The following is a 13,938-nucleotide window of genomic DNA, read 5'->3' as shown; positions in this document are numbered from 1 at the left end:
TTTAGATGATTATAATGTCCACATCTAACAAGTTGAATCGAGTAAATGCGCTGAATAAATTGTATAGGACTGTGTTGTCCATCGGTTTTCCTGCACTCACCTGTGCATCCTTCCCCCCCGTGACCCGACTCCACAGAAAGTACATCCAGGTGTGCGTGCAGAACGTGTCGGATATGAGCTTCACGCTGGCAGACGTGAAGCTGACGGAGAAGCAACACGAATCTTTGGAGCTGCAGTCCTTTAACACTAAAACAAATCAGGTGAGGAAATAAAAGAAAAGATGAAAAAGACGTTCAGTGCACCTTTTTTTTATTTAAAGTGATTTGCTGGCATGTAAAAAGTATTTTCAAAGATGATCCCTCAATAAGAGGATGAGGATCTGGACGTGATGGATGGCGTCCATCTGTTGATGGTGCTGTGTTTTGCGTGTATCTGCAGCTCCTGTGCAGTAAGCACAGCGTGTTCTGCTTGTGGGAGGCGAGGTGGAAGGACGACCTGCCGTCCTGTCTGCAGTGTGTCTTCTCCGCCAACTTCTGTCCGCTGAACCAAGAAAGCTGTGCCTTCAAGCCGTTCCACTACCAGTTTCAGCTCGAGAGAGTCACTGTGAGTCGCTTGTTCCTCTGGCCTGAGTAACCCTGTCACTGTCCTATTGCAAATAAAGCCAGGTTTAAAAAGAGCCAACTATTGTCCGACTTGTGTTTCCTGCTGTCAGACACTGTACAGCGTGAAAGCAGAGATCTTCCCCCCTGCGGGCGAACCGCACTGCCGCTCTGGTCTGGTCTGTGGACTCGAGGTGTCTATAACGCGACTGATTGAGCCCTCGGACGGAGAGATGGCCGAGGACAGCAAGACTGACACTGATGGACTCAAAACCACCAAGCTGATGTATGAAGGTATGCTAGCACCTGGCTTTCCTCAACGAGAATTCAAACTCAAACTCAATTAGTTTGGATTTACCTGGAGGGGTAAAGATTAACCTCTTCTGCATTTATTTATTTTTATTTATTCTTATCATATTGGCATAAAGGCTCTAAGCTTATTCAGCTCAAACACAGCTTAAACATATCTGCTTTACAGTTATAGTGATTGTGAAAATGTGCAGACCCCTTCGTCACATTTAGGGTGGTTAAAATATCAGTCAGTGTAATTTAATAGGAGTTTATGTAATCAATTAGCACAAAATAGCATATAATGGGGAGGTGGAAGGGAAAGGGTGGGTAATAAAACAACGTCTCAACCTGTGAACATCCCTCAGAGCTCTGTTCAATCCATCATCTGCACAACTGTCATCCTAGCAGGTTTTTTTTTCACCTAAACAGAGCAGGCAAGGAAAGCGTTAATCAGGGAATGTTGTGGATCTCTGCGGCTCTTCCATGTAGGGCAAAGTACTCTGGCCTCATAGGAACAAAACTATTCAACCTACATGCAGGCCGCTGTGTGGGAAGAAGACGTAACAATTCAAAGCACCTTGAACGCACCGTCCCCACAGTAAAACGTGATGCCTGCAGCGTAACGCTGCGGGATGCGTTTGCATAGGAGGAAGGTGGTCAGAGGTGATGGGAGTATGTTGGTGGAGATTCTCACTCATCCAGGTCATGATCAAACCCAAAAAAGGTTAAAAATAACACAACTGACTTCTGTTCTGAAGCTGAAGACGTTTCACTTCCCATCCAGGAAGCTTTCTCAATTCAAAATGTCTGGAGTAGTGTGGAGTTTAAAGCTTTATAGACCTGCAGGAAAGGCCTTGTTGGAGCTTAGATTCACATGTAGATTCACCTGGAAACACAACATGGAGAGTCGTTAGGCTCATTGTTCGCCTGGTTTACAGGAGAAATGTTGTGGTCACATGCATGGAAGTGTGAACTGGGGAGAAACTTGGCAGGAATCAAACCTGTTGCTGTGTTGTAAGTTTTTGAAAGTTAAAACCTGAGTCCTCCTCTTCTGTTGTTTTTTTCTCACTTTACGTAAATGGCTTCCTTTACCCCTCTCTCAAACCATCTCTGTCCAAAATGTGAAAATTCTGGTCCTCAAAAGAGTGTCCTTTGTCCTTGAGGTGCAGGTGGACGGCTGAGTCTTGTCCTGAGGAGGTAGCTCTCCTGTGTTGAGCCATGCGTCTGTGGAGAGGTTGTTTGGTTTCTCCAACATAAAGATCAGAACATTCTTCACTGCACTGACCTGCATACACCACTCTGCTCATCTAGGTTTGAGGGTTTTGTCTTTAGGATGGACCAGCCTCTGTCTGAGCGTCCTGTGGGGTTTGAAATGTACGGGGATCTTTTGTTTAAAGAAAATCCTCCTTGGTTTTTCAGCGACTTCAGCAACATATGGGAGGATAATGTTTCTTCGCTTGATGGGATGCTGAGCTAAACACAGGGCATGAGACACTTTTCAGTTTTTAACTCACCCACCTTGGGTGGCTCCTAAAAAAATTAAGAGCCACGTATGATTCTCACTTGGTGCTGGTCTGTCACATAATATCCCAATAAAATATACTGCAAGTCATGACAAAATGTGAAAAACTATCCTCTGAAAAGCTCTTTTAAGCCACTAGGTTTCAAGATTTTTTTTTTTATTGTACTTTATTACACAGACGATACGATTAGTCAAACTTTAAACTTAAATGGACAGACCTACCACTATTTACACCGTACACTACTCATTTAGAAATGTGTGCCTGTCCTGGCAAAGACCCAACGAAGCCTGACTGCGGCGAGGCTTACTTTGTGTGTTTGTGTCCCCAGTGGCCGACAGCAGCAGTAACTGGGCTGTGTGTGGCAAGAGTTCAGGGATGGTGGTGATGCCTCTGAAGGCCAACGCCACGCACAAGCTGCAGATCGAGGTGATGCCCCTGTTCGCAGGTCACCTGCCCTTCCCCAAAATCAAGGTCCTCAAGTACCTCCCTCACAACGCCGCAGCGGCCATTCAGCCAGACCCTGGTAAGACTCACTGAAAGGATCGTATACGATTGTATTTTGTGACGGATTTAGCAGGACGGACGTAGTTCTGCTGCAGTGTTTGGCAGTACGTACTGCCCCCAGACCTCAGCGATGGCGCTGCGAGACGTGTGCTGACCTGTCTTCACGCCGTGTCCAATCAGTGTCTTTAATGTCTTCTCCTTCTCGCCACCCACAGACAGCTGCGTAGAGAACGACAGCCTGTCCCTGCTGGACAAGACGCTGGACGACCAGGGGGACACGGCGAGCATCCGCAGCCGAGGCAGCATCCACTCGGTGGGCAGCAGCGACCAGCAGCAGAGGGGCGTGGCCATGCCTCGCCTCGAAGCCTTCAGCCAGGGACAGGTGTTCAACAACAGCCACTCGCAGCAGGTGCTGGTGCTGCCCACCGCCGACGACCACATCATGGAGGTCAACGCCACATGACCCTGGGGGTGAAGCAGTCCCCACTCCCCAGATTGCGGGACTTCCTCCCAGTCGCTGTGGATGAACTCCTTTGAGCCTCCGGAGCTCGTCCGGACCGGGTCTGCGTCAAAGACTGCCGCGGGTCGCCGACACGGACTCACCCGTCTACGCATGAAACGCTCTAATCACTGCAAACACGACGGACTACACAGTGAAGAGCCGACAACATCCGAGGATACATTTAAATAACTTGCCATACTTTGTAAATAGCTCATTGAATGGATTTATAGATATAAATATATAAATATATATATGAACTGAAGAATCAAATCTGCGCCTGTCGTGCTATTTTGAACTGAAGAAAAAAAAAAACACTCCTGATTGTCTCATGTTGCACCAAAGCTCTCCATGTTTGTACGCCATGATCTGCTAATGAAGTGTACTGTAACTCTGGGTGGGTGTGGCCTGCTTGTAAGCGACGTTCTGGGCCTCTTTTTGGTTTTACACATTTTGAGATATTTGCCTGGACAGTAACAAAGAAGTGAAAAACGCTTTTTCTCATCGTCTCAGTCCCTTCTGCTCTGCTACTCCCAAATATTACTTTATGATGTACCTTAAAGTTTCAGATTAGATTTCAGAGCTGTGATTGTGGACAGTGAGGAGATGGCGTCTCAAACTGAATATCAAAATGAAAAAAAAAAAAAAAAAAGCATAAAGGAGGTTATACAGTTAAAATTGGGTCCATTTTGAACAACCCCTGCTGTATTTCTGGCTATTGTTGGTCCATCCTGGGTTTTAAAATGAATAATTTCATCAACAGCTGTGAAGGACTAAAACTGGGTAAAAGAATCATCAAATATTTAATTGTAAGAGGTGAGAGAAAAAGCACAGGCTCACTTTTAAAAAGTAAAAACAAAAAACAAGCTATTTGTGTTTTTATTTCAAAGTTTTCATATTTAATGGTGAAAAAGTCTGTCGAGGATATGGCTTTAAATGTTCCTGAGAACTTGGTAACTAACTTTTTTTTTTTTTTTTTTTAATGAATTTCTTTGTTATGTAAAAATCCAAAACTCTAGAATATAAAGCCAGTGAGAAAATAGGCTCAGACTTATTAGACGTTGTTTTTTTTTTTTTGTTTTTTTTTTCCCTTCTTTGCTGGGGTTCTGTGTCTCTGTCTGAGTGCGTGTGATCAGGGCAGACTTCTACGGCGGGATCTGCGGACCGCTCATATGCGGCGCTTCGCGTGCATATTTATTTATTTATGTGCACACGCGTGTCGCTGAACCTGTGTCCGAGCTATGCACACATGCTGCTGATCTGGAAAGGTTGGATGAAAGAAATAAGGAACTCTTCGATTTCATTGTTTTTGTTTGTTTTTGGGTTTTCTGAAAGGAGGAATGTCAGTAACGTCTCCCCGGCCCCTTCGACCTCCTGCTGTATTCTGACCTCTGTACATACTGATCTGTAAATAATGATTGAAATTAAAAAGGATCTTTGATGCCAACTGTATTAAGAAGACTCGGATGCAGCCGGTTGGGTGTATGGTAGTGAAAACATCATAAGAGGTGTTGGTTCTTACTGATGGTTGCTCCTCTCACCATCCTCTGCAGGGCCTTTTGTCTATTTTACCTTCTGCACCACACTAAGTTTAGAACCAGCGCAGACAAAACGGGTTACAAAAAGGGAAACCCTAGAGATGGAGAAAATCTAAGTGTAGGAGTATAAGTATAGAAAGCGGCAGGCAATTTACCCTAAGTCGAGGAAAGGTTTCAGGATGAGAGACAAAAACCGCAACAAAGTAAAGCAAAATAAGTGTTATAATGTTTTCTGTATTGAACGGTTTAGATATTTATTACAGCATCCATCCATCCATTTTCTGACCCGCTTATTTCCTCATAGGGTTGCCACCAAAAACCTAATGCACAATTCCCTTAAGTATTGTGGAACAGTAAGGTGAACTGAAATGTTTATCCTGATTAATGGGAAGTACAGTAGGCTTACTTGTCTCAAAGTCATTAAACAGGCAGAAGTTTAGAACACACACGCAAAAAAAAAACATTTTTTCCCATTTTTGTTTTACCCTTTATGGGTTGTTAGAGAAGTACCCTCACTGTGCACCAGGTGGTGCAATAAACTCACTACAGGAGCACATGAAGTGTGATGTGTTCAGCTGTGTCCTGACAGTAGACAAGGCAGGTGACAGTCTGGATAAAACCGCATGTTGTGTGTGTGTGTGTGTGTGTGTGTGTGTGTGTGTGTGTCTACATCCAATCTGAACAGCACAGGCTGAAGGTAGTGTAAGGCCCAAAGTGGAGTTTCGTTTTTACCCAAACCAATTCCATCACAGTAATTATGCATTTCTGGCTCTTGAAGAGTCTAAGGCGCCTTAGCACATGATGACAACCCGTTTAAAGAATATATTATTTTTGTTTCTGTCAACACAACTATATTAACAATGTTTTAATTGCGATCTTCGTACACAACACACTAGTAAAAATGGCAAAAAAACTGTGAAACTTCCCTGCCACGCCACCAGTAGGCGGTATGTTATTTGAAATTCAATGTGTGTGCGTATACCCCTGCTTAAAAAGGCGCTGGCCCCACTACATAATAAACTTTCCGAATGGCAGGGACTCAAAAGTTTCTATGGAAAAACAAGGTTCAGCTTTTGCTTCATATGACTGAATTATTTTTCCCCTGCCAACAGGGACAGGAGCAAACGCACTCTGTGATGTACACTAACGGCAGAAACACAACCAAACAAAAGAAAACTCAAGTGGATGTGGCCTAAAGCAAAGTTTCATATGCAGTCCACAAACAATGATATGAAAAACAGCTCTATGCATCCATTTACTAACAGTAACAGTGAACATGAAATCATATAATTAGCATTAAAATGGGACTGGTTAAGACCTTTAAAGGGGACCTATCATCCTTTTCAGTTCTTCCTTTTCACATTGCAATCATTCAAGTGGTCTATATTCAGTGGAACTGCGATGCTTTGGTCTGAATTCCTTGTTAATTTATCCCCTTTTTACCCCTGTTCTAAAGTGCACCTGACAGCAAATCGTTTTGGTGCTGTCTCTTTAAATCTAAAGGAAAAAACTAAATTTGCCCTCCTCCAAGTCACAAAGAGTTCCTCTTGCCATCTTTCAGCCATTTTTGTAGGATCCTGAGGGAAGGTGTGATGAACAATGGAGACTTTTCCACTCATAGCTTCTGCTTCTTTCAGCAGGGACTACAAAATCACTCTGAGAAATAAAAATGGTGAATATGTGAGACTGGTAAGCTGGAAGTCCATGAGATTGTTTAGTAGCTCTGCAACAAAAACTGATGAAGTATTTAAAAAATAGAGAACAGAGAAGAAAAATAAAGACAGATAAAGAATATAAACATATCTACGCAGCACCTGGTCAGACTACATTCACATTGTCTGCACTCCTAGAGACTCCAAGTACACAACACAATGTATTTAAGGGCTAAAAAAAAGTGGTTTTGCAAGATATGTCCCTTATCAACTTTATAGTTTGTTTACAGCTGATGCATTCGTGAGCATGTCATGTTAAAGTACTCTTAGGGCCCTTAAGAGTTTCATTTACACATCAGGCTGGCTCTGAGAAATGTTTTGATTCCAGAATAGTCTGATGGGAACCACATATAAACACGTGTTTAGAAAACTACTGACTATCCTTTTAGATATTTTCTTTCAAATGTTACGCAGGGAATGTAAAGGTGATGAGATATTCTTGACTTGACGCTAACCCTATTCTTAGCTTATCTGCTGTAATTAGGTTTCATATACCCACTGAGGTAAAATACATGTTTAACATACAGTACATAAGAAAAAGGCAGTATTTTGACGGCTAATGGGAGAAAAAGATGAGATCAAGTACAATTACTCCGAATTAAATGGGGAAAAATTAATAATCCTACAAAAAAAACAACAGAATTACCAGCATTATGAAGTAAAACCTAGCTGTCTTTATATGTTTTATATATTACGTTTCAAATTTTTCCTTCAGTGTAAATAAACTTGGAATAAACTGAATAAAGAAGTGGTGAGATTTGACGGACAGTGCCAGACCCTTGATGTTATTTCTGGGGGCCCCCCGCTGATATGAGATCGCTCCTCTTATCTGGCCCCTGGCTGTGGCCCCTTCCGCCCCGCTCCTCATTAACATAATGACGCAGCTGCTCACCGGGGAGGCCCCGGGCGCTCCAGGTGAAGATCCACAGAGCTCCCACTTAGACCCGGGACCAAACATGGCTCCTCTGCTGCTGCTGTTGGCGGCGTGGCTGCTGGGTGCGCGGGCCCTCTCGGACGCGGAGGACGCAAACCCCCGGGAGCGGCTCTTCCTGCGCTCCCTCGGTCTTCCTGAGCGGCCGCGGCCCGCGGGGGGCCCCCAGCCGCCCCGCCGCCCCGTCCCCTCCCAGCTTTGGAGGATGTTCCGCAGGTCGGAGAACGCGCAGGCCCGGGAGAGCGACCTCTGCACGGTGTCCGAGTACGGAGTCCGCGGCAACATCATCCGCTACGTGCAGGACCAAGGTGGGTGAAGTTAGGAGACCCCCAGGGGGGTCCGCAGCCCTGCGGGTCATTAAACCCCAATTTTTAGTCCAGGTGTAATCATCTGAAGTTATGATACGCAAAAAACTAAATGCTCCCAATGCTTAGGGCTAGACTCGTCATACTGTGCGAGGTTTTTATCGAGCCTCACATTACCAAACCGAAATGTGCGAGTTGTTTTTAAACCCTTTTATTCTTTACAGCTTAACTTTATGAACAACATGGTTTGTGTATGCGATCCCATTAGTTTGCTTTAAGTCTGCCACGAGCTTCAATGTATTTCTCTGGCACTTTCTGTAAAAGATCAACACAAAGAGGCGTGTACCTGTGAAGTGGAAGGAGAATATGTGGTTTTTGAACAAAAAAAAAAAGTTCACAAATAAAGATATGGAAACTATACGCTTTCTATTCAGCTCCCCCGAGTCAGTAGATTTGCTGCGTTACAGCTGCAGGTCTTTTGCGTAGGTCTCTCCCAGCTTTGAACATCCAGAGCAAAATGTGTGCCTCTTCTTCTTCTTCTTTAAACTCTGACTGGTTGGATGTAGAACCTCCATAAACATCAGTTTTTGAGTCAAGAAGCAGATCCTCCACTGGATTTCTGTCTGGACCGGTCCATTCAAACACATGAATATGTTTTGTGCTAAAGCAGACGTCTAAAGTGCAGCCCCCAGGGGGCCATTGGGGACCCATGTACTGATTTTGTGTGGGTGCCCCAACTGCATTTCAAGGGAAATTTGTCCCACCAGCATAGGTGGCTGATGCGCATGGAAACTAATGTATTATTTATTTATAATTAAGGCAAACTTATTGCAGACGAGATGAAATCAATAAACTTAAAATGTTAGGTATTTGTCTTTTAATAACCCCACTTTTTACGTTCGGTTTAATTTCATGGTAAATAAGACCCCATATAGCCAATGACTTTTGCTCAAATGTCGACTTTGGTGCATTAAAATCTGCTTTGAGTTTATTTATCAAGATTGGCTTGGTGCAGCAAGTGCTTTCAAAGAAATGCTGACCCAAATCCTCTCCTGATATACCTAGAGCAAAAATAATTTTTTTTTCAATCAAGCCGAAAGTAATTTGTAAACTGGGTGACCATTTTTTAATTCGGCAAATGAGCAAAACCCTTTTTTAACTTGTGGATCTACAATGATTTACACAGACCTTTCCTACAGTAAATATTTTTGGGGTGTAATTATTATTATTATTTTTAGTATTATTATTATTTGGCCCTACAGTACTTTTGTCTTGACAATCTTAGCCCATATTCCTATAGGTTTGGACACCCCTGAGCCAAAGCATTCCCTTGTAGTGCTGGCTGTGTTTAGGGTGAAACTCAAAGCCTGTAATTGCAGCATGTAATTTTTATTTTTTTAATTGTAATAATTTCTCTGTTCTTATCGCCACCCATTTTCTAGCTATCCCCTCCATACTGAAGAAATGCATCCTACAGCATGATTCTGCCACCGCCATGTTTTACCATGGCAGCCCCACCTTCTTACACATGCATGCTGGGATGTCTTATAGGTTTCTTTACAAAGCTGACTTTCTGTTTCCCACTCTTCCATAGAAGCCAGATTCATCAACAGACCCCCCCCCCCCTCCTTAGTTGTGTTTTTGTCCCCTACCAAACATCTGAGGCCTTCACACAACAGCTGGGTTTGTACTGGGATTAAATGACACATGGACCCCATTTACTAATCGCGTCTGGAGATAACTGGTTGTAGTAGATTTTGTTGAAGGGTTTCAGAGTAAATACACATGCGCATACCACACTTTTCATATTTTCCTGTAAAAAGCGGTGGAAACCACTTTTAAATCTCCTTTTTATTTCCCAATTCTGTGTTGCGTCGTGTTGGTCTGTTACATAAAACCTGAAGTAATGCATTAAAGCTTGGAGCTGTGTTATGAATAAAGGAGAAAATGTTGAACACATTTGGACGCTTTTGCAAGGGACCGTGAACGGCATTCCACAGTTTAACACGTAGAACAAATGGTTCTCTCGAAAACTTTGAAACGCGCGGCTAGGTTAAAAAGGATAAATTGCTCACCTGCGTCTGGTCAGCTATGCAGGAGAGCAGATTAATGACCGGGATTTGCATAATGATGCCGTGTGAGACGCGGTGTTTTTATTTCATTCATCACAGTGTTGTTCAGTAATGAGGCAGAGTAAACCAAACGCGTCAGATAGGCTTTTAGAACAGGGCTTTTATCCTGAGGTCCTGTCTTTAAATCACTGCGGAGCGCTGCTTCAGCAAAACTCTGTAATTTTAGCAGCAGTGCAGAGTCCAGGCACGCTGCGTTTTCCACGGAGAAATAAAGAGCCCTGGAATTTCACTGTTATTTACGTGGTCATGCGTTTTTTTTCTTTTTCTTTTCTTTTTTTTTTTCTCAAAACCCCCCCCCCACAAAACCTTGTTAAAGCGCCGCTCTTTCCCTGCTGGTGTTTTGCAGGCCGGCTGGTTTCGGGTTGGAGCAGCAGCTGTCAGGCTTGTCTGGAGAAGCGGCTTTTCTTCAACATGACGGTCCTGCAGCCGGTGGAGCTGCTGTCTCTGGCTCAGCTGGAGATCAAGCTCCCCTGGAAGCCTCTGAGGCCCGCGGAGCTGCTGCAGGGCCCGCGAGCCGTCAGCATGTCGCTCTACAAAGTGATCCGAGCCACGCTGAGGGGAGCCGACCCTCAGGCCAACCGCAGGCTCCTGCTGTCCCAGTCGGTCCAGCTGCGGCCGGAGCCAGCCGCCATCACCATGGACCTGACGGCGCTGGCGGAGGGCTGGCGCAAGCCGGGTCACAACTACGGCTTGGTGGTGGAGCTGAGTCCGCTCGGCGCGCACCCGGACGAGTTTCTTCCCTTTTTACCGGGCAACACTTTCCCGCGGGAAGCAGCCCTAACCTTTCCTCTGATCGAGGCCTCCCTGGTGGTCGTGTCCCTGAACCCTCACCAGTGCCGCTCCCGGCAAAGGAGGAGCGCCGTCCACCTCCCCGTCACGCCCAGCAACGTGTGCAAGGCCCGCCGCCTCTACATCGACTTCAAGGACGTGGGCTGGCAGGACTGGATCATCGCCCCGCAGGGCTACATGGCCAACTACTGCCACGGCGAGTGTCCGTTCCCGCTCAGCGAGAGCCTGAACGGCACCAACCACGCCATCCTGCAGACCCTGGTCCACTCCCTGGACCCGCAGGGCACGCCCCAGCCCTGCTGCGTTCCCATCCGCCTCTCCCCGATCTCCATGCTCTACTACGACAACAACGACAACGTGGTGCTCCGACACTACCAGGACATGGTGGTGGACGAGTGCGGCTGTCGGTGACCAACAGCAACTGGTCCGATTTTAAGTTTTGCTGTTTTTCTTTTTTTTTTAACTGATGATAATGAGATTCCTCTGTTCTTATTACTTCTAGCTGTCAATAGAACTTTTTTATAAGTATATAATGATTTTTTTTTTTTTTTAGCTGGTGATTGCAAACAAGGTAATATTTGTGTTTGTCCAACAAATAAATAAAGAGAAATTTTTATTAAAAATTAGTGCAGTATTTTGATATACCTGTTTGGGCTTTAGTTTATAATTTAATGGATTGTAGAGTTTATTTAAAAACACTGTTGAAATCAGATATTTAAACGAAACGATTTAGAAAAAGACACAATAAGTTAGACTAAATGTTTAATTGTTTGAGGTCAGTTAGAGGGTAACCAAATCATTTCTTTTTGTTACGTGCTAGAAGATTCAGAGGGATTTTTATCTAACTTCTAAGTCAGATGTTTACACACATTTCTGTTGTAGTTGGTAAGATTGCCTTTTAAACTGTATGACTATATCTTACGAACGCTGACCATGTGAGGTTTGCAGTTCTTTATTGTTTTGGGACCTCCTGGAGTAGTCGTCAATGCGCTCTTGGAGCCATTTTGGTAGACCGGTGACTCGTGGGATGGTTCACGACTGTTAATGTTGGCTCCGTTTTTAGATGTCGTCTCTCACACTGGTTCTGTGGATAGTCTACGCCTCAAAATGGCTGATAGATTTCCTTGACTTTGTCATCTATTGTTGAGTTTCTTCAGGTCGGGGCATGATGTGTTCCTTTTTAGAGATCCTTAAGTTTAGCCTACTTCATGTTGTCAGACAGGCTCTATTTAGGGGATCTCTTGGTTCTATTGGTCTGACTGTAATCAGGCCTGGGTGGGGTGCGTGAAGCTGAAACCGAAAGGTGTGCTAAATCACAATTAATTCATGATTTAAGAGTTATTTTTACACATGGGGCCAGGAACCTTTGGGGCCCTTTTTACCCATAAATATAATAATAGTTTGAGGGCGGCAGAAACACAGAATTGCACTCTAACTAGGAAGGTAATGAAAAAACAAGTTGATCTAAAGATAGTTTTAAAGCAACAGAGAATGAATACATGCCTCTTTGAGCGCTGAAATTGGAAGTGGCATAGTGGAGCAATTCGGAGGAGATGCCTCATGTGCTGTGTGGAATTGTACCATTGATTCACAGTATAAACCCGATCTACTGCCGTTACCTTTTTTACAGGGACGAATGAACATATGCATATGATTATATTTATTCACTATGATTTCCTCTATGCCTGTGGACCCCATTGCTGCTTCTTGTTTACTCATTGCGCGAATGCTCAATATCTTACTTCCGGTCACGTCATCTTGGTATTGTAAATATACACAAAACACAGGAATAAAATCTAATAAGCAGGGCTTGATAAATTAATCGAAAAACCTTTGTATGCAACCAGAAAGTCAAAAGACGTGACTAGGCCCCTTTTACATTAATTTAGACTGAGAGTACAGACCCAGAAAGATGCTCTGCTCTAACATTTGCATCATTAAGCCTACAATAAATTCACAGCTGACTTTTTGGACAATCCCAATGCGTCCTAGAGAGACATTTATGATCAGGTGAGGCAATGACGGAGCTATTTGGCCACAGGGACTACATGTTTTGGGTGAAAACAATGCTTTTTTTTCTTTTCTTTTTTTTTTTTGCATTGATGTGGTGGGAATAATGAAGGGCTGCCTTCAAATTCCCCAAGATTCCTAGGGCATGAAGACAAAAATATAACAGCGATACTTGAAGCTGATTGGCTCAGGGCGATCGGGAGGATTATTTTGGACAGAATAGACGAAGGAAAGCCATCGCCACCTTACTGTGGAAGACTAAATATTTGTCTTAAAGATAAATAAGTCCCATCACTGCTAAAAAAAAAAAAAAAAAAAACTGTGTTGGGCTAATTTTGAACCTTCATACAGAATCCTGATTGCTGGCTTCTCTACTACTGCTTTAAAAGAAAAAAAAACAGAACAATGAGGATCAGGGACCACAATCAGTGCGCTTTCATCTTTTAAACGAAGAGTTAAACTCTCTTATCTCACCTTCCTGCGTGATAACACCCCACCCCCTCCATCACCAAACAAGACAAACCACTGGGGGTTGCCATGACGACCGCCAGTCTCTGCAGCAGCCGGCCGGGGGAGGCTGGCGCGTTGTCGTGAGTGCTTCACAGAGAGACTCTGTGGTGTGAAAGCGACCAGGTGAGGAGAATGTAGCTCCCACAGAGTCCCTGCAATGTCTGGCCACACGTGAAAAAAAACAAAAAAAAAACAAAACGGATTTGCTCCTTCTCTGCAACGCTGAAATGTTTCAGATCACCAAATCATTTTAATCGAGCAAACATAGAGTAAATCCATGTCGTTTTCAAACGATTGCATTTACTAAGATAAAAAAAGATATCCAAACCAACCTGACTTCATGATAAATAAGTAATCCTCCAGGAATTTTGTGAGGTGGCAACAACTGCCCCCCCCCCCCCCCCCCCCCCCCCCCCCCATTGTGTCTGATAAATGACAATGAGTTATATGCATCACCCTGGTGGAAGTTGGGCCCACTTCTCTGAGGAACCATGTGGATTCTGTGAGATTGAAGGTTTTTCAAGCATAAACAGCAAGTTTAGGGTCATGCCACAGGATTTCAATCAGATTTAAGTCAGGTCTTTGACTAGGCCAC

General features: G+C 44.1%; 2 protein-coding genes across 2 annotated transcripts in view; both read left to right on the top strand.

The window, feature by feature from the left end:
* The window catches only part of trappc10 (trafficking protein particle complex 10), a 32,679-nt gene extending 27,816 nt beyond the window's left edge, over window positions 1–4,863 (top strand). The window contains exons 19-23 of the mRNA XM_012868522.3: window positions 137–260; window positions 439–603; window positions 713–893; window positions 2,742–2,936; window positions 3,133–4,863. Coding sequence (XP_012723976.2) covers window positions 137–260; window positions 439–603; window positions 713–893; window positions 2,742–2,936; window positions 3,133–3,380 — 913 coding nt within the window. The 3' untranslated portion in view covers window positions 3,381–4,863. The remainder of the gene's footprint in view (window positions 1–136; window positions 261–438; window positions 604–712; window positions 894–2,741; window positions 2,937–3,132) is intronic.
* A 2,655-nt stretch (window positions 4,864–7,518) lies between these two features.
* On the top strand, window positions 7,519–11,412 carry gdf3 (growth differentiation factor 3). Its single transcript, XM_012868466.3, has 2 exons — window positions 7,519–7,905; window positions 10,381–11,412. The coding sequence occupies exons 1-2, from the start codon at window positions 7,542–7,544 to the stop codon at window positions 11,232–11,234; spliced, it is 1,218 nt and encodes a 405-aa protein (XP_012723920.2). The 5' UTR covers window positions 7,519–7,541; the 3' UTR covers window positions 11,235–11,412.
* The last annotated feature ends 2,526 nt before the right edge of the window (window positions 11,413–13,938 follow it).

The sequence above is a fragment of the Fundulus heteroclitus genome, chromosome 7, assembly GCF_011125445.2.
Source record: "Fundulus heteroclitus isolate FHET01 chromosome 7, MU-UCD_Fhet_4.1, whole genome shotgun sequence".
In the NCBI taxonomy this organism is placed as follows: domain Eukaryota; kingdom Metazoa; phylum Chordata; class Actinopteri; order Cyprinodontiformes; family Fundulidae; genus Fundulus; species Fundulus heteroclitus.
Note: the sequence above shows the minus strand (reverse complement) of the source record. Positions and strands in the feature narration are given on the sequence as shown.

What these genes read in the sequence shown, in the direction of transcription:
- gdf3 (XM_012868466.3), top strand. Translation starts at nt 7,542, where the DNA reads ATGACGCAGCTGCTCACCGGGGAGGCCCCGGGCGCTCCAGGTGAAGAT. An exon ending in CCGCTACGTGCAGGACCAAG is followed by an intron (nt 7,906 to 10,380) that starts GTGGGTGAAGTT and finishes GGTGTTTTGCAG; the next exon opens with GCCGGCTGGTTTCGGGTTGG.